A 19,191-nucleotide genomic window follows, 5' to 3' on the forward strand; every position below is an offset into this window, starting at 1 on the left:
ACTTACCACCTAATAATTCTAAGGCTGCCCCCTCCTCATCCAACTGGTCTTCCTGACTTGAGCTCTTTTTCTTCCTCATGGTGCTCAACCCTAACATCAGAGTGATCTTTCTAAGACAAAAATTACATCACATTACCGCCTGCTTAAAGGCCACCAGTGGATCTCAGGACCAAGACCAGCCTCCTTAGATGACAGACAAGATTTTCAAGACCTTGTTTTGCTGACCTCTCCATCCTCACCTCCTACTATCCATGACTTACTTCCGGTCTATACTTGTTTTTAAACTACAGAGAAAAGGATTAAGACCTAGTAGTATCTCTGGAGGGGAAAATTCATGCTACTGCTTACCACGTATTTTTATGTTGATAATTTTTGCATAAGTTGAACATTGTATCATTAAGTTTTTACTCATTTCTATATACATAGACACAGTATATTTTTTAAGTGTGGGAGGTGAGGATTGCTTATTATAGCCACAACGGCTATAGCCACATTTTCTCCTCCCCCACACGACCCCCCAGCTAGACAGAGCCATTCGACAACATTTAATGAGTTTTAGCTCTTGTTTTCAGTCACACCATGGCCTGGGCTCCTATCAGGCTGTTTTCTAAGAGTCCCTTTGTCATGGGGTGTTGTGCCGATTAAGCCCCTACCATGGTGCCTACACGGAACATGGGCTTGATAAATTCACCATTATTTTCATTATAATGAGAAGGAAATCTCTTCTTTCTCATGTCCTTGAGACCATCCACTACATTAGTATGTCAGTAATCAGTAATAAAAATTCCCTGACGGATAGATGTTTTTAAAGATTTTGTAGAGCTTTACGTACCAACGTGTGGGAAGACACGGTCTTAGGTGACCTTGGCATGATACACTTTGCATATTCATACAACACCACAGCCATTACTCTAAATTTTGCCTCGTAACCTTCAACGCTATATGATGAAAAATACCAACAGAGTCACAGATGTGTCTTAGCCATGAAAACCACCCACACACGCAAAGCAAACTGGCAGACGACGGGGTAGAACCACATCTCTGGCAACAGCTGGGAGCTCACCTTTTCTTCATTACCAACACAACTCCAAGGAAGATAATGACGAACAGCAAGATGCCGGCAATGACTCCAGCAATTTTGACCGTGTGGTCTGTTTCCTTCTCGGGTTCTGGAACTGGCTTCGGGGTGGCAGCTCCTAAAGATGAAAAGGAAATGAAAAAGGACAGACGGTGGGTAAGAGAATAAAGATGTTATGTTTTAAAAACAAAACAAAAAAAAATCACTGCATTTAACAGGGTAATATGACTTATCAGAGCCAGCAGACAGACAAGCTTTTGATTTTTTTTCAACAGCTTTCATATGCACTGAAAGGAGGGTAATTGTTCATATTGTTCTTCAATATTTTACTAAGCCATAACAGAAGTTGGGTAGCACCCCCAGCTCTGACCCTTTTAGAAGAGACTCTTCTCAAACAGTTTTTTATGTTTTTATTATCTCTATTGGCTCCCTGCCCTTTCTGCCGTTTTAAAACTTGCTAACAACACAATAGCTATCCTAAGCCTTTATCCAAATTTGATTTGCTGGAACATTTTCCTCAATTATTTTTCATAAGTGAAGCAGTAATTCTATAACATATTAGCCCAAACACCTGGAAAAGTGAGATAAGCTCATTTTCCATGCATTTTACCAGCAATTGTTTTTTTTTAACACAATAGAGATTTTTCCCCTGCCTTTGGAATTCTAAATCTAGGTCACATCTGGTAGGCAAAAGACTCCTTCTAAGCAATTTATGCACAAAGTGGGAAGCAGCTGATGATCACACTACTGGCACTCACATTTAATATCTGTTTAAATGAGATAACCAGAGCCTTCTAGTGACTACTGTCTTAGCTCGCCTGCTTTCCCATTTCCCAAACGTTTGTCCTGTTTATGGCATAATGCGATGGAATGTCAAATCCACGTCTGATGAAATATCCATTTCCTCTGCTAAACGAGTTCAGGACGAGAAAATACTAGGAATGTAATGTTCAACTCACTACGCAGAATCCATTTTTTTTTTAAGGGCTTCTACTCTCTTAATCAGAATGTGACAGCGCTGAGCATCTTAGACATCAAGCCACTGTCCTCACCACGTGGTCAGGACAGATCATTCTGAAAGCAGGAATTTTATGGCCAAGTCTCTCACCTTAGAATTTTCTTCTGGTGTTCCTTGGTAGAAAAAAAAAACCATGTAATTGAAACTGAATATTGATATTGCCCCTCTCTACCCTTTCACTGGGTTTCCCGTTCACGCTTCACCTGATTCTTGGAAAAACTTAGCCATCCCTGTGTCTGGTGCATTGCAGGCTGGGCTTATTCTAAGATGAGTCGACACAGGGAAACAGGGAGTGTCTAGCTAGAGCTTTCCATCTGTTTCCATTGGAAACATATAAACTATGTTTCTTTCAAAAGGTATTCATATTAAGATTTTATAAGAGATTCTGCATCTTGAACCCAGCTGTGGCCATCAGACAGATGAAGCTAGTCAAGACTGGGGACAGACACAAGGCAGAAGATAAGTTTCCATCCACGCATGCTTTGCGATCAAAGTGACAATTGTAATGAGAGCAGGCGTGATGTAAAAATCACTCCTTATCAGATACAAACCCTTCTGCATAGCCTGTTTCAGGTCATTTTTCTTTCTGACAACTTCAGGGGGATGTCCTGCTCTCTTGTTTGAATGGATATCCCTCAAACTAGTTATCCAGATAAACCTTAAAACTAATAATGCTTACTACTTTTTAGTGTAATTACATCTTAAGTATACCCCTCCAATATGTCACTGGAACATACAGCCAAGCAGTGGGTTTGCAGGATATTGTAATATTAAATAAATTGCCAGGAAAGATTTAAAGATAAAATATGTACGTTATAAAAAGATGAAAATTTTTAAAAATCTGTGTAAAAATAAATAACACATAAAATTCACAAGAGGGAAAAAGGGTGCCATGCTTTTGAATTTTGGCTTTTTTGTTCAATTAAAAAAACTTAACTTTAAAACAATAAAATGAAATTGGCTTATTCTACCAAATGTTGGCATATTGGCATATTGGGAGTCATTCTATTTATCTCAGTAGTTAATAGATTTCAAACGCTCCAAATATATTTTCTAAATAACTGACTGGCTGAGTTTCTTTGTAACTAAATTATGCCAGTAAATACAGCACTTGGGAAAGAGATTTAGAAAAACTTTATTTAGCCTAAAATACTGAAGTATAAAAAACAACACGGATACAACCCATACATTGTAAACAGTAAGGGAAGAGTTTGTCTTGTCAACGGTCATGTTTGTTTCTGTTAATTAAACAACTGGTTGTGTTTGACTTGAGCCAACACTTTGGCCTGCTCCATGAGAACTGGTGAATACTCTACACATCTTTAGGACAGGAAAAGAGTCTCCCTCGCTGCCTTTCATTCCCTTTGGAAAGCAGACAAGCCCATTGCTATGCAGCTAGCATAAGCTCCATATTATCATTCTTTAGCACCTACTTTTAACTCATTTCACATTGCAGGTCAAGAAAATGAAATGTTCCATCTCCGCAGGACACAGTTGCAATGAGATTATGGCGGCAATCACGCAAAATGGGAGAGCAACTCAGAAAAGGAGAGGCGGGCTGCCCCGAGCTGTCTGGGAGCGACCCTCCCTTTGCCCGCAACAGGGCACGGCCACCAGATCATTGTGACAGTGCCAGAGTGAAGGGGATGATTGGAATGTCTGGGTTGGGGACTGATCCGGGAAGCATCAACGTGCATACAAGTTGGGATGACATAAGTCACCAGGCTGAGGTAATCTCACAGAGGTGTGCATCGTGAATCTCAAGTTCACGCTGGGTGTCTGCCATTCCTGCCTTTGGCTGCCTGCCCTGCCCTTTCGGTCTTTCCTGAAATGGAGATCTTTACGATCCCTTTCCACAGGATGCTCTTTTCTCCACTTTTGTTTTTTTGGAACCATGTGGTTGTGAGCTGTCAGCCTGGGACAGAGAATAATTTGTGACAGAATGTGGTTGCAACGGATAGCTTCTTCCCACCCCCCCACCCAAATCTATGAATTTAACAGTATAATTTACAAACTGCTTGGCAAAAGAGTTGTTTTCATAATATTTTCCCCTCTGTCTTGTTATTTTCTTGCCAAGATTCTAATGGTATGAACTTTCATTCTTTTTTTTTTTTCAGTATCAATTCTAATTCTTCGTGGAAAAGCATTTTTTTCTCTTCCACTGTGTGTTCCCTTTAGAGTTAGTTTACTGCATGTTTAGATCCTTTTGAAGGGAATAAATTCTAATGTATGCATTTAACGGGGGGCATTATCTAGGCTTGAACGTATTCATTAAAATGATGAATAAGCTAAATATTTCAGAGATTGAAGGTGACAGGCTGCTAAAATCGTAGAGCATAATCTTCACAGATGCCCACTCTACTGACTCCTCGTGATAGATCTGGGTTTTCTGTGTTTCGTTTAATGGCCAAGAAAATGATAAAGGGTGGTATTCCAGTAGACGTGCATTATTTAAGGTTTCAGATAAAACACTTAATGGGAGAAATCTTATAAGAAAAGGGATTATTTTATCCCATGCAGTATTTGGTTGGTTTTCAACTTAGCCGAAAACAGTGAGTCTTGGCCCAGTGTCCGATGTTAAATAACAGCAGCACGCCAGGCTGAGAACAGGATGTACTCAGCCACTGGTTTGAGGTTTGGGCCCAATTTGGACTACCGAACTGGCTGCAGAAATTTTTCCAGAAGACCCAAGGATGCCAGCCCAGAAGGCCATGAAAGCCACCACTGCTGCCTGGAGTTACTGATCGCGTGGCCCACAGCACTGGGACTGCCTCACCTTGAGAAAACAGGAAGCCTTCCTCATAGCAAGAGTGAAGAATAGGAATAGCCCAGGGCCAGCTTAGCTCCCCGCAATATCTGCATCATGGGGACTAGTGCTAGGCAGTCCTTCAATGTGGGAGAATATCCTTCATTTATTCACTAAGTATTTATTGAGTACCTCAACGGTGCCATGCGCTGTTTTAGGGATGTAACAGTGAACAAATGGGTATAATAAAAGCCTCTGTCCTCATGGAAGTTATACTCTTGTGGGGAAGGGCAGACCCGGATGGAAACAAATACTGTCTGCAGGATGTTAATCGGGGCCAGCCTCCAGAGAAGCATGCTCTTCGGGGTGGGGACTGTGAGGGTCGGGCAGGTGCTACTCGGCTCCGACCGAGACAGGAAATCGGAGAAAGAACGACTGAGAAAACAACATTTGAGCAGAGACTTGAAAGAGGGAAGGGAGTGAGCTCTACTGACAAGCAGGGAGGAGGAGCATTCTAGGCAGGAAGAAAAAGTTAAAAGGTACAAGACGAGACTGTGGAATACCGAGGTGGGTCTGCAGTGGACACACTGGCAGAGTTGGGGGCACCTCCACAGATCCCCGAGGGGACTTGGCTTTTTCTCCGCATGAGATAGGAGCTATGGGAGGATTGTGAGTGCTGGGGTGATGTGACCTGGCTTGTTTTAACAGGATCATGCTGGGAGAGGGGTTTAGAATAGAGCACAGGGGTCAATGGTGGGCACAGGAAGATCAGTTACGAGGCTATTGCAATGATCCACGCAAGAGATTAGGATGATTTGGAATAAGACTGTAGCAGTGGAGGTGGTAAGACACGGTCAACCTTGAGGTGTATGTTGGCAGTGGAGCCTTCAGTGTTTGCCCATGAACGCGAAGTAGACTGTGCTGGTAAGACATCCAGGTTTCTGACCCGAGTAAGATGGAGTTGCCCTTGACTGAAATGTAGGAGCCTGAGAGGAGCAGTTTGGAGAGGTAGGTGGGGAAATGAGGGATTTGGTTTGGGGCTAGTTTTGAGGCATCAGCCATCCAAAAGAGACATCACGTAGTCAGCTGGCAACAAAGGGGAGAGAGAGATCCAGGCAGATAAGGGCATAAATGTTGGAGTTGTCAACAAAAAGATGGCATGTAAGGCCATAAGGCTGAATGAGGGCCCTTAGGAGGGGAATTGGGGGGACAGGTCACAAGGAGGAACCAGTAATGGAGACGACAAGGAGCAGCCAATTGGCGAGGGATGGAAACCAGCAAGGAAGAGGTCAGTGAGGATTCACACAGAGGGAGCACCAGTGTGGACAAGCCAGAGAAGAATGTAGTTGTTTTTTTTTTTTTTTATTTTTAATGTTTATTTTTGAGAGAGAGAGAGAGGGAGAGAGAGAATGAGCAGGAGAGGGGCAGAAAGAGAGGAAGACACAGAATCTGAAGCAGGCTCCAGGCTCTGAGCTATCAGCACAGAGCGCAAAGGGGGGCTCGAACCCACAAACTGTGAGATCATGACCTGAGCCGAAGTCAGACGCTTAACCGACTGAGCCACCCAGGCACCCCTGTTTGTTTTTCAAGACGGGAAAATGTACAGCATTTTTGAATGCTTATGACCCAACAGGGAAATTTTGACGAGGCAGGGGAGAAAGGAAGACCACCGGAGCTTGAAGGGGCAGGAAGGGATGGGCCTCAGTGCCCAAGGGAGGGACTGGCTTCAGCCACCGGGCAGACGCTCACCCAGACAAACAGGAAGAATGGCAAGCACGGGCACAGAGGTCTGGGGGTGAGCGGATGTGGGTGGTCCAGGGGCAGGACATTTGAATGGCCTCTTCTGATTGCTTTGTTTTCCCAGCAGCAGAAGCAAGATGGTCAGGTGTGGCTGCGGATGAGGGAGGAGGTATAGGTAAAGTGGGGAGAGAGCATACGTTTTGAAATAGTTGCCGGTAGCAGTGGTAAGGAGAACGGATGAGGCTACAGATATATGGGACTGGCCGGTGACTAACCTTGAGTCCCAGAGCACACTGAAGGGTTCTGAAAACAGAGAGAGGAAAGAGGCAGGGATGCACTGAGTGGTATGGGGGTGAAGGTCTAGGGGAAGAAGGGAGAGCTAGATACCTGGGCTTGCTGAGAAAGAGGCATCATGAGATGAATCCTGAGGGTCTCAAGGCAGAGGGTGAGGGGGAGATGTAAGGTTTGGGGTAGAGGCTGTGGGTTTATCCAGGAGCACAGAGCTCTAGGGCTCCCTCCTCACTCCTCATAACTAGAATGAAGAAGAGGAAGACGAAGAGAAAAACACAGAGGATGACACTACTCGGAATTATATCCCAAAGGTGGGGAGGGGCAGGACAAGTGGTCAGAAATTCATGGTGAAAACATTCCTGGAGTGGACACTTGCTGGAGCATTCCAACTCCTGTGATAAAGCTAAACTTGGTTTTCATAATCTGCAAATTAACACCTCCTTCCTGACTACCTTTTATGCTCAAAGTACCATGACTAGGATCTGCAGGGGAATTCAAGGTGAGTAAGAAGCCTGGTACCTCATTCTTCAGCACACAATACCAGAAGCCTCGTGAAGTGCCATGAGTGAGCTACAGAACCCAACGGGGGGGAGAGTGGATAGGAAGGCTTGGAAAGGCTCCTTGCCAGAGGTTGTAACATGAATGGGCTCAAAGGACGGGTTGGATTCCAAAGAAAGAGGCCTCATAAGCCAAGACAGAGAGGTGGAGGGCACAAAGATACGCACTTGGCTGGGCTGAAGCCCGGGTGCAGGTTGGGGAGTAGTGGAGGACAGGCTTGAGAAACTGAGGCTTTATGGTTTGCTTACTGGCTTTGCTTACGGTCTAGAACAGCCTGTACCGAATTTAAGAAACAAGAAGCCGCAGAACATAACAGAGCTGTGCCTTGAGAAGAGGAAGTGGGCAGTTCTACGCAGGCTCATGGAAGAAAGGAAAGGTCGGGCTTTCAGGGACCATTGGAAAGGCTACTGCCTCACACATCTGAGGTAAAGGGGCGAGTGGAACTGACAGGGCACAAGGGACTCACAGAGGGCACCCTGCTGGCCGCACACTGGTGCGCTCAGGTCTCAGACGCCCAGCACGGGGTGGATGCTGGTGCCATTTATGGAAAATATGCGGTCGGCTTCCTGCCAGGGAAAACGTGTGTGTGGGTTCAATGTTTAAATGGAATCTAAGCCACCAAATGCTCCATTCCCACCACATGTGAATGGTTTCGGTGGCAAACCAAATACCAAATTACCACTCTTGGTATTTGGAGGGAAAGAAGAGAAAAAAGTTGGGGGCAGCAACTATAGGAACCGTTGGCAAGAGAAACTGAGGAGGTGGGGCCGCCTTTCAAGAGGAGACAGGAGGCAAAACAAAAGTAGAAAATAAAATGGCAGCTGTGGAAACATGGGAGATGAGAGCACTCAGGTCCCCAAAGATACTCTAAAATGTCAACTGAGGAAGCCACAGCCACTCTGTGCTGGCACTTCTATGACTTCACAGACTTTGGAAGCTATTTTAGTTACTTTTCATAGGGGTTTGGTTTTCACCTTTTGTGGAGGTAGATTTCTTTTCTTTTTCTTAAAAATAGCAACATCCCGGCTTTAAACATGACTGCGAGGCAGTTCATTCACATCTTGTTGCTCAGAGAATTAGAATTCCTTGCAGTCTGTTTTTCATTTTTCTCAGCTGTACCTTAACGTTATACATAATCGCGAAGCATCTCCAAGATTTTTCATTTAAATTACATATCGTTGTTTTTCTTCCTGGGAATATAGAGTCAATCACTACTCTGGAATAATCTCCCTTCACACTTTATGTATTATTTGTAACCTGATTATGCTTTTGAATTTATAACTCTTCCTTTGTCCCTAATTTCCACCGTAGGGCATGCAGAACATGCATGGCTTACGAGTAATACTCAGAAATATAATTTCTCATATAAAACTGAGCTACGGGATTGTTTGATATATACTGTCTCTAAAAAATTAATCTACTTTTTTATTTTTGTTCTAATTTCATGACAGTTACTGCTTTCATTTATTGATGTGGCCAACACCCTGTGGGTAAGATGATCTATCAAAGCCTTATCACTTACTATCTGGGCACTAAAAGTTTCAAGAGAATTATTAGTGCTGTTCCTATTCTGATGAAATAGCTTTATTTTTTCCATTTGCATTTCTCAAACCATGGTCAAGTAATAAAATGAGGACACAACTTGTCAATTATAAGGTATCAACTGTGTTCACTTTTCAGACAAAGTGGATAATCCATAAAGGGAACATGAGCGGGTGTTTTTGAGGATGCACCTGTTAAGAGCCCGCTTTGGTTGAAACCAAACTTTAAAGGCATTAAAATAAAAATGTGCTGTCCCTCAAATTTTCCTCCAGACGATGTGTCTAGGGTCATGATCTAGCTTATGTTTTTAGCTCTTAAAAATCATTCCTGTGGGAGAAAGAATCCTCATAGCTTCCTGCACAAAGTAGTAGCTGTTTACCCAAACGCTTTGTAGCTTTTGCTGCTGCCTAAAACTGGTCATTCACTATTTTCTCAAAAAAATAAGTATACTTAATAAATCCTACGTGGTTGCTAGAAGAAATCATTATTTCTGAGATTCAAAAAATGTACAGGGTCTAGCGCACTGCACGCAGAAACGTGAGGGGCTTTGCACATGGCCAGTAAGCTACCTGCACCAAAGGTGACCCTCAGAAACATAATGAGGATCCCTGGGCTCTTAGGAGAGATTCGGGTCACATAATCCACCCCCCATATACTCATTTAGTAAGCATACAACTTTTCCTTAAACAATGAAGTTCTTTAATAAAGGAGGCTTCTATTAATTGTGCCATTCTGTTCAATATTTTCTAGAACAGAAGTTCTCCATGTATAGAGAGTTTAAGAACATTTGGAAGTGTTTCTGAAACATGCAGATGGCTGGATTCTCCAGGGACTCAGGATCAAAGGTCTGGGGTAGGACCTAGGAACCTATATGTACCACCCTAGGTGATTCCCTATACAACATGAAGAAAATTCCACTTGAGAGCCTCATCGGTCCTAAATATTTGGTGAGGAAGGTATTCACAGACAATGGCAAAAAGGGAAAAATATTTAATTGGGTTTTGATTTTAAAAACACCTCCCAATATATTCATGTCTTGCTTTGTCAGCAACTTTCAGTGCACTATTTTATTTTTTTTTAATTTTTAATGTTTATTTATTCTTGAGGTGAGGGAGGGGCAAAGAGAGGAAGACACAGAATCTGAAGCGGGCTCCAGGCTGAGCTGTCAGCACAGAGCCCGATGTGGGGCTCGAACTCACCCTGAGCCATGAGATCATGACCTGAGCCAAAGTCAGAATCTTAACCACCTGAGCCACCAGGTGCCCCAGTGCACTATTTTAAATGATCCTTTGACACAATTAAAAGGCAAACTTATGGAGGCATCTGGGTGGCTCAGTCGGTTAAGGGTCTGACTCTTGATTTTGGCTCAGATCATGATCTCATGATTCGTGAGATCAGGCCCCATGTTGAGCCTTGTGCTGACAGCATGGAGCCTGCTTGGGATTCTGTCTCTCTCTCTCTCTCTGTCCCTCCCCTGCTTGCTCTCTCTCTCTCTCTTTCTCAAAATAAATAAGCATTAAAAAAAAAAAAGACAAACTCATGGAATCAAACACTAGTCTTAGGAGTAGCCATAGGAAGTAGAGATTGAACGATATTGTTAATTGTAAAGGAATTTAAGGTATGCCAACTGATTGCCCAAGTGCTATGGCTGACCTTTTTGAAGTCCTACTTTATATAAGATATACCAGGTATCTTATATAACTTTATTTAACATTATATCATGAGGTGTAATCAATACCATTTTAAACATGAAGAAACTAAGGCAGCAGGAGCGATCAGGAGAAGTAGCTTGTCCTCAGACAGTGAGAAGTGAGGGGCACTGGGTCCAGGCAGGTCTGTGAGACTATGCCTGCTTCACTGCATCGCAACTTTTCCCAGTAACATGGAAAACTTGGGCGACTCCTGCTAACACTCTGAATGATAACACTCAAGTTGAAAATTATCTTGATCAGCTGTAAAGAGGAGAACCTCAGAAAAGAATGAAAACATACTACCGAAGTGCAGAACAATGCAATAAGGAAATTAAAATCCTGCAAGAAGAGGAAGATAAATATATGAGGACATGGGCGTCCTGGGCCTAAATGCAGAAAAGAAAGGCATGGTAATACAGTCCATGTGATTTTGAAAATGCCCCAGAGGGGCGCCTGGGTGGCGCAGTCGGTTAAGCGTCCGACTTCAGCCAGGTCACGATCTCGCGGTCCGGGAGTTCGAGCCCTGCGTCAGGCTCCGTGCTGACAGCTCAGAACCTGGAGCCTGCTTCCGATTCTGTGTCTCCCTCTCTCTCTGCCCCTCCCCCGTTCATGCTCTGTCTCTCTCTGTCCCAAAAATAAATAAACGTTAAAAAAATTAAAAAAAAAAAAAGAAAAAAAAAAAAAGAAAATGCCCCAGAGAAGTGGCAAGCACATGACCCTGCCAGAACACAATTCACTGGTCAAGGTAGAGACGCTAAAAAGGAATCGAAGAAAAGAAGCACCAGTGATCAACAGTAGAAAAGAAGGACCATGCAAAAAGAGACAGGGAATTAAGATCATTTATCTAACCAAGGAGGAGACCAGCAGGTGCCCTGATGCAGTCTTCCACTGGAGCTTTTCAAGAGTAAAGGAGTATTTCTTACCCACCTTTGACTTCTAGCGATTAGCACAATGCTTTTAACACAGTGGTCACTTAGTAAGTCTTTACTGAATGAATGTCTTAAAACCAGCCGGTATTTATAAAGAGAGTAGTGACCACACGGGACCTATGTCTGTATGCAGGATATTTTTGAACACGTAGGTTTAAACAAGCATGGGAGCTCTCGTTTTTACAGAGAAAAGCTGCGTCTTTTCTTCTCTATATTCTTAGTGCCTAGAATGTAGCACGTACTCAATAAAAGTCAGAGCCAGTTAAATGACTTTTGGTTGTCCATAAAAGGGCATCTGGAGCCTCGGCACATAAAAATGAAATGTATTACAAAGGAGTGTTTATTCATTCCTATCCTTGGGTTGAAGAATAGTTACCTGACATGAGATAGGTCAGTTCTCACCCCCCAACCCAATCTATAAAAAGTAAAAAAAAAAGAAAAAAAAAGTCATACTCTCTTTATCTCTTCTTCATTCCTGTCACCATGAACCTGGCTTATTTCCCTTCTGGACTTTTGTACTTGACTCCCAGGTAGACATCCCTTCCAGTCTCTTTTACACACTGCAGCTATATTGGTCTTCCCAAAGAACTGCTCTAATCAGGTCACTCTTTCATTTAAAAACACAACAAGAAACCCAAGAGTTTCCTAATGCTTCTTTCAAAAGGCAATCAAGGCCTTCCATGAGCTAGCTCCAACCCCCTTTCCTAACTATATACCCTTCTTCTTTTCACTTTCCTTTATCTATGTTCCAACCCAATGGACATGTTCAGTTTTCTCCATACATCCAACATTTCCCCTTCTCAGGGCTCCTGCTGCTCCTTCTCCATGGAAACATCCCCCTATTCACTTTTGATAGGTTCCAACTGTGCCCATTTTTCAAAGGCCACCCAGCCCAAATATTGTTCTTGACTGCTTTGTAGGAAGTACTCCCCATCCCGCGGTACCGCTATAGAACCTTGCTTTACCCTTCTTGCATGGAACTTATTTTTACCCTCAGTTCAGTCATTTTGGCAAATTCCTTCTATCATCTGCTAACATCAGGGCCTTGAGACAAAGCTGTTTTGGCTTTTTGGCCCTCATCTGACCTGGCCCAATATCTTATTATGTATCCACAGTACATGTGAGAATACATGTGCTGAATGGAAGACCTGTCGTGATTAATCGCATTGTGAAATTGTGCTCTTTTCATAATCTACCTATTCTTTTCCCATTTATGTTCTTAGGTAGCACGATGGATATAAAAAGAAAGAAACAAGAGACAAAAATGGAAGTATAATTAAGTAAAGATGACAACAGGCCTAATTTTATGGTCTTTCCTCTACTGATCTCCAGCATGTAGCAGGGCGATTAGGAAGATAAAACACATCTGTAGCGATCTTCAGATAACCTTACACGGGCATCCAGACAATATCCAGAGAAAGAAGGAACATGTCTGAATGCTGGTTCCGCTGAGCACACCAAGAAACAGCCAGTACACGGAAGAAGCCAGTAAATTTACTGGCCAAACTATCATCAATGATAAAATGCGATTAATAGAATAAAAAGAGCATGGAAATAAATACTAGTGACAAAATGTTATATTTTCAGTGCCAAAGCAGTGAAATATATATCCATCAATGACAAGAAAGTTAACTGGGTACGTATCAGAGAGACAGGAAATGAGTATCTGTCAAGAATAAAGTGTTATGAACTCAATATTCGTAATGATTAAGTAGCTATAGACCATTTTTCACCATCATATATGGAATTTGTTTTAGAAGTCTTTCAACTGGCCAAAATTTCTGCTGGAGAATAATGACATGGTCTGGGCCTTTTTAGAAAGAAAAAAAAAGAGAAGCTTATAATAAGATCATGCTAACATGATTTAAACTGTTAAGAATAATTTGATTTAATAAAATGGTTACGTCATTTCTATGACCATGCTCTGGGAGTATTTTTTAACTTCCTTGTTAAAAAAAACAAGGAAGAAACAAGGTAGAAATCTGAAAATTCTCTTTATTAATCCCCTAAACTGTCTAAAAGACACATGTAACCCACTTTGACGAGGTCTCTATACGTGTGTGCATGCACGTATTTGTACATAAATATACACCAGTATCTAAATAAATTATTCAAAGACATAAAAGGAGAATCCACTAGATTGGCAATATCAAAGGTAATTTTGTTTATCATGTTTACTGTGAAGTCATATATAATCTTGGGTAGAAAGGTAAAATTAAACCCTGCAAAGACAGGCGAAATCCCAAGTAATAACTGATATGCCAGTATATGTTCTGACCAAGAGCACCAACTGAGGAAGCTGTTATAATTAATAATAAACCACAATTAATAATTGCATCATTAGCAACACCAATAAGTAAATTAGACTGAACATCAATTACATTGCTGAAGTGATGTACCGCTTGAATATTTACTAGGAGTAAATGGAAAAACTCATCAGAGATACTGATAGATGTGCTGAACAGGTGCCATTTATTAACTCCGAGACAAGTGCCAGGCTTACTTACAAAGATTGTTTCTCAGGGATAGTTATTTACTCTCCTAAAGGAAAACAACATGTGGAAGAAAACTCGCATTGCTTCTCATTCCCTTATGAACTACTGTGTATTTTTCCAACTTCATATTCAATGTATAAAAAAGTTATTCAATGAGATAATCTAGAAGCCTTCTTAATGGAGTGCTATTAAAGTGCATCCTCTCGTGCTCCCTTGAGAACTGATGTAACTGAAGGGCAAATCAGAGAAAGGTGTCCACATATACAACAAGGACAGTGAGGAACAAAGGAACTCCAAATGGCCAGGATGACAAAGGGAGCCTGGCATTTTATTCTATGGCACAGGGAAGAGCAGAATAGGTTATACACTGCTTTGGGCTATTCCTGCTTCAAATAAAGTAGTTGTCTTTGAAAATGTGGTAACGTTTTCATCATTATCATCATCACCATTATTGCCAGTAGCAAGATAATAGCCTGGGTCATGCTGATGCAGTTTACATCCCAAAGATAGGCAAATGGAGAATATCATCTGTGGGGGACTCATTACAAGCCTTGACATATGATAGAATAATAATGTTCCTCTCACGCTCCAGTGCTCCTGGAGACCACAGTATGTGCATGGTGCTCATGTAAATAACACCCTCCGCAGCATCAAGAAATCCATTCATTTTCCCATAAGTTCACATTTGCACCTTTCAGAAGGGCTGCAGCCCTCAAATTTGGGAGTGGCAGTGGCCCAGGTTAATGACCTAGTTCTCTTGAAAGATCAGAGAGCCATAAAACAATCTTCTATTGGGATAAGAGCAAAGCTACCAAAGAAGTTGCTAGCAATGGCCAATTCCTCCTCTTTACCCTGAGCCAGCTTTGTGCAGGTCCTTTCTATCTGTCATTGTATTCATTCTCCCAAAACTTACCAAGAAGCTAAGAAAAGTAATCTCTCTGTTATGCAGATAGGGAAGCTGAGATTTAGACTTTAAGACATTTGTCCAGGAAACCTGGACTTTGGATTCATTAACTTCTATCTAAAGTAAGTGTAACAGACAAATAAGCAGAAAATAAAACAAATTATTTCTAAATTATGTGCATTGAGAGCCAGAGTTCCTGGGTGAACCACTCTACTAAAATCCGATACAGAGACTCGTTAGGCCCAGATTCCTGTCGGATATGTTTGAAAACTGCCCTAGGAAATCGTGTGATTTTGAAAATGATCTTGGAATCTAAACCTGAGGGCCCTCAACTCACTGTTCCCCATGAGCTGGTCAAAAGGACGCGTAATTCTTACACGTTTCTCTCACTTGTACTCACTGGGCAGACGAGAGAGGACAAGGACCATTGCAAACCGGAGGTTTATCCTAAGCAGCCCTACTACTGGCATGAAATTTCTTTGAAGTCTGTTGTTCAATCTTTTCAAAAAATAAAGATAAAAAAGCATGCAAATGTTGCATTTTACTTCATGACATGTTGATTTTTAACAAAAATATTGTTTTGAATGATTTATCAAGTAAAGTGAGACTCCCTTGGCCCTATATCTTCATGATGTCATAGATTCACATTCGACTAGCACATGAGATGGGAAAGCGGCCAGACAAATACAATTCTGTAAAGGAGAGCAACCTCTCTTCCCCCTGTCCTTAGGACAGCTTTCCTGGAGAGAGAATGGCCACATGGTTAAGAATATATGATGGTTACACTAAAGGAGGCTGACCAGGCATGAAAACCAAATGACATAACTGACCTACCTAGACTAGATCCTATAGTGGAGGAGGGAAATGTACAAAGGGCATGTTAGGTTAACTGACAAATGGGAATAAGAACAGTAAAGTACTGAATTAATGTGAATTCATCAAGTTGATCACTGTACTATGATTACATAACAGAATATGCCTATCCTTAGGAAATACGCACTGAGATATTTAGGAGGTGAAGGGTCATGACATATGTCAGTTGTCCTTGAATCCTTCAGAAAAAAAAAATTGATGTATGCGCGTGTGTGCAGGCACGCACGCATGCAGAGAGAGCAAATGATACAGCCAATAGGGTAAAATGTTTATAAGAGGGAAATCTGATAAAGGATATACCAGTGTTCTCTGTGATATTTTTATTTTTGCAACTTAAAGTTTGACATTATTTCCAAATAAAAAGTAAATGTGTTCTGTGTTTAAAAAAAAAAAAAAAGTAAAAGAAAAGAAAAAAGAATATATGGTGGCTAAGCTAGAAATGCCATGGTTTGAGTACGAATCAGATTATTACCCAAGATCCTTTCACCTTGGTAATGAAGATGACAATTCTAAAAGTAGCGTGAGTGTTGGGGTGAGGTGGGGGGGCGGATTTTAACATGTTGGAATTTTAAGAAGCCTCCCTCTCAGGGGTGCCTGCATAGCTCAGTTGATTAGGCCTCTGATTTCGTCTCAGGTCATGATCTTGGTTCAGGTCATGATCTCGGGGTTCGTGGGTTCGAGCCCCACGTTGGGGTCTGTGCTGACAGCTCAGAGCCCGGAGCCTGCTTTGGATTCTGTATCTCCCTCCCTCTCTGCCCTTCCCCTGCTCGTGCTCTGTCTCTCAAAAATAAATAAACATTTAAAAAAATGAAAAAAATAAAAATAAAAAGAGGCCTCCCTCTCAGTCCACTAGAGTCGCTGAGGACCCTGTCTGGCATTGACTGATACTGTCAAGACGGCAGATGAAATGAGGCAATCTTGTTGAAGGGACTGTGCTTTTTCTCTTTTCACTTGCCCATCCTGACTGTCCCCTGACTCATTTACAAGGTCAGTAAAGCAAGTGAAAAAAGAATTCTTTCTCTAAAAGGGGAAATTTGTTTATTCTAGATCTATCCTTGATATTTTCTTGGTCTGTTGATTCTTCTACATCCTGCTGGGTCACAGTCATGAAGGAATTTCTGACTCCTTCCCATCCCGATTACGTATATGGGATCATACCCATAAATACTTAAAAAAAAAAAAAAGAAAAGAAAGTCTCTCACAAATACTAAGTATTTCACAGGATTCTAAAAACACTCATTTATGAAGGAGACTAGTCTAAAGCCAACCAAAACAGCAGAGCATGGCCCTTTGCCTACAAATTTTTGAATGAAATTGAAGGATTTCTTAGACATAAAACTGTCACAATTAATCTTGATGCCTTATATTCTAAATTGTAGCGACTTTTTTTCTTTTTTTTTAATTTTTAAAAATGTTTTTCATTTATTTTGGGGGGGGAGGGGCAGAGAGAGAGGACGACACAAAATCTGAAACAGGCTCCAGGCTCTGAGCTGTCAGCAGAGCCTGACGTGGGTCTCGAACTCACGAACCATGAGATTATGAGCTGAAGCTGGTGCTTAACCGATTGAGTCACCCAGGCGCCCCTGTAGTGACATTTTTTTTTTTAAAGCAAGGGATGAAAGGAAGGATGCCATGAAGGAAGGTATCTACCAACAAGTAGCTACCTCTGAATAGCTACTATGTATCCAGTTCCATGCTGGGCACTAGGGTGAAGAGAATGACCTAGAGAAACAGGTAAGTGCCATTCAATTTTGATAAATATTTTAAAAATATCCAGGTCCTTTCCACATTTACTACTATCAAGGATGAGTAACTTAATTTTACTATAAAATTTAAATAACATCTTCCCATACTTAAAAAGGTAAGAATAATTTAACGGATAAACATAATATCTTTCACGCAAAAATCTTATTTTTCTCCCACTATGCTGAGTCTTTTCCCAAAAACTTGGTTTCTTTTGAGCTTGAAACTTTACTTGTAGCATCCATGTTGGCCATGTACAATGCACCAGATTAATAGTGAAATTAAAAGGTAGATTTCCTAAAATATAACATTTTTCAATTTGTGCTTTTCAGGCCAGAAAGCTCTATGCCTTAAGCAAATAAAAGTTAAATACATTGTTTTATTTTCCTTTATCATCCTGCTGATAGAAGGGAAAATGCAAAAGGATATTTAAAACTGAAGTTCTTTTATTTTGAAAACCGTTACACAGAAATTCTTAAGTTTATGTAGCAAAAATGGAAAACAATACTGTTTTGGTGCAATATACATCTTTTAAAATGTATTATTTCTGAAATTAAATGCTTGACATTTGACTCAGTATTTCCTTCCCCAAATGACAAGGAAAAAGGAACAGACTGTCCCATGGCAGTCCTGTATCCCCTCACCATTTTCTTGTAACTATACTGTTTTATAGATGAAACTGCCATAGCAAAATGACAAATATAACACATAAAAGAACAAAAAGGGGTAATAAATCACCAGTGACACTACAGCCCATTAAAATGCATTCAGCTGGTGTTGCAGAGAGAATAAAAATTTCCCCTCACTTTACATCCTGTGTAGCTGAAAGGGAAATTTTTAGAATCCTCAAGCAACCCTTTTAAGAGATGCCGAAATTCCAACCAAAGTCTCCTCTCGCTAACTTTCTCTGTTGGCCTCCATGGCCAAAATATATAGCGCTGATGTGTTCTTCATTGTTTAAGAAAAATTGCCTAACATGAGGCAGCCTGTGAATTACTAATCACCCGTATTGATATGATAATGCGCCTGAAAAATCAGGATATGTAATTAATTGGAAAATGTTTGTTCTAATTCAGCCACTGTTTCCTATAAATAGATTATCAGCTTAAATGAGGAGGTTGGCTATTTTTATTTACGAGGAAGCCTAATGGAGGCATTATCTTCCCTTTATTTTTACCCCAAATTCTCTCAAGATATTTATTCAAAGCTCCTGACACTGAGAAGGACTCTGGTATCATATAGATAGTATGTTTTAGAGCACAACTGAATATATGCTAACTTACTTCATTACGCATTTATCATCATTACAAATGGTTCAAGAAATTGATGGATTTTGTTGACGGAGAATATTTAGTCAACTGTTGATGTTGGTTTTAACAAAGATCCTTTCTTGAGAGCAAAGAGTACACATAACACTTCTCTGAATTCTCTGCATCTCTTAACACAGAGGTAATTACACAGCAAGCTTCCCGAGGGGCAAAGGAGATCTTCATGTAAGGGATGAATGGGTGACACTTCTCTCCTAAAGTATGGACAGTGAACATGTTTGGAGCAGTGCAGAGCCTATGTCCCTAAAGCTGAAT

At 41.3% G+C, this 19,191-nt stretch overlaps 1 protein-coding gene across 5 annotated transcripts in view; it reads right to left on the minus strand.

Annotated features, from left to right (window-relative positions):
* The window catches only part of PTPRM (protein tyrosine phosphatase receptor type M), a 797,090-nt gene that overhangs the window by 230,442 nt on the left and 547,457 nt on the right, over positions 1-19,191 (minus strand). For all 5 annotated transcript variants that reach the window (XM_047827576.1, XM_047827574.1, XM_047827573.1 and 2 more), the window contains one exon: positions 1,064-1,196. In XM_047827576.1, the coding sequence (XP_047683532.1) occupies positions 1,064-1,196 (133 nt within the window). The remainder of the gene's footprint in view (positions 1-1,063; positions 1,197-19,191) is intronic.

Source organism: Prionailurus viverrinus, chromosome D3, assembly GCF_022837055.1.
Source record: "Prionailurus viverrinus isolate Anna chromosome D3, UM_Priviv_1.0, whole genome shotgun sequence".
Taxonomy (NCBI): domain Eukaryota; kingdom Metazoa; phylum Chordata; class Mammalia; order Carnivora; family Felidae; genus Prionailurus; species Prionailurus viverrinus.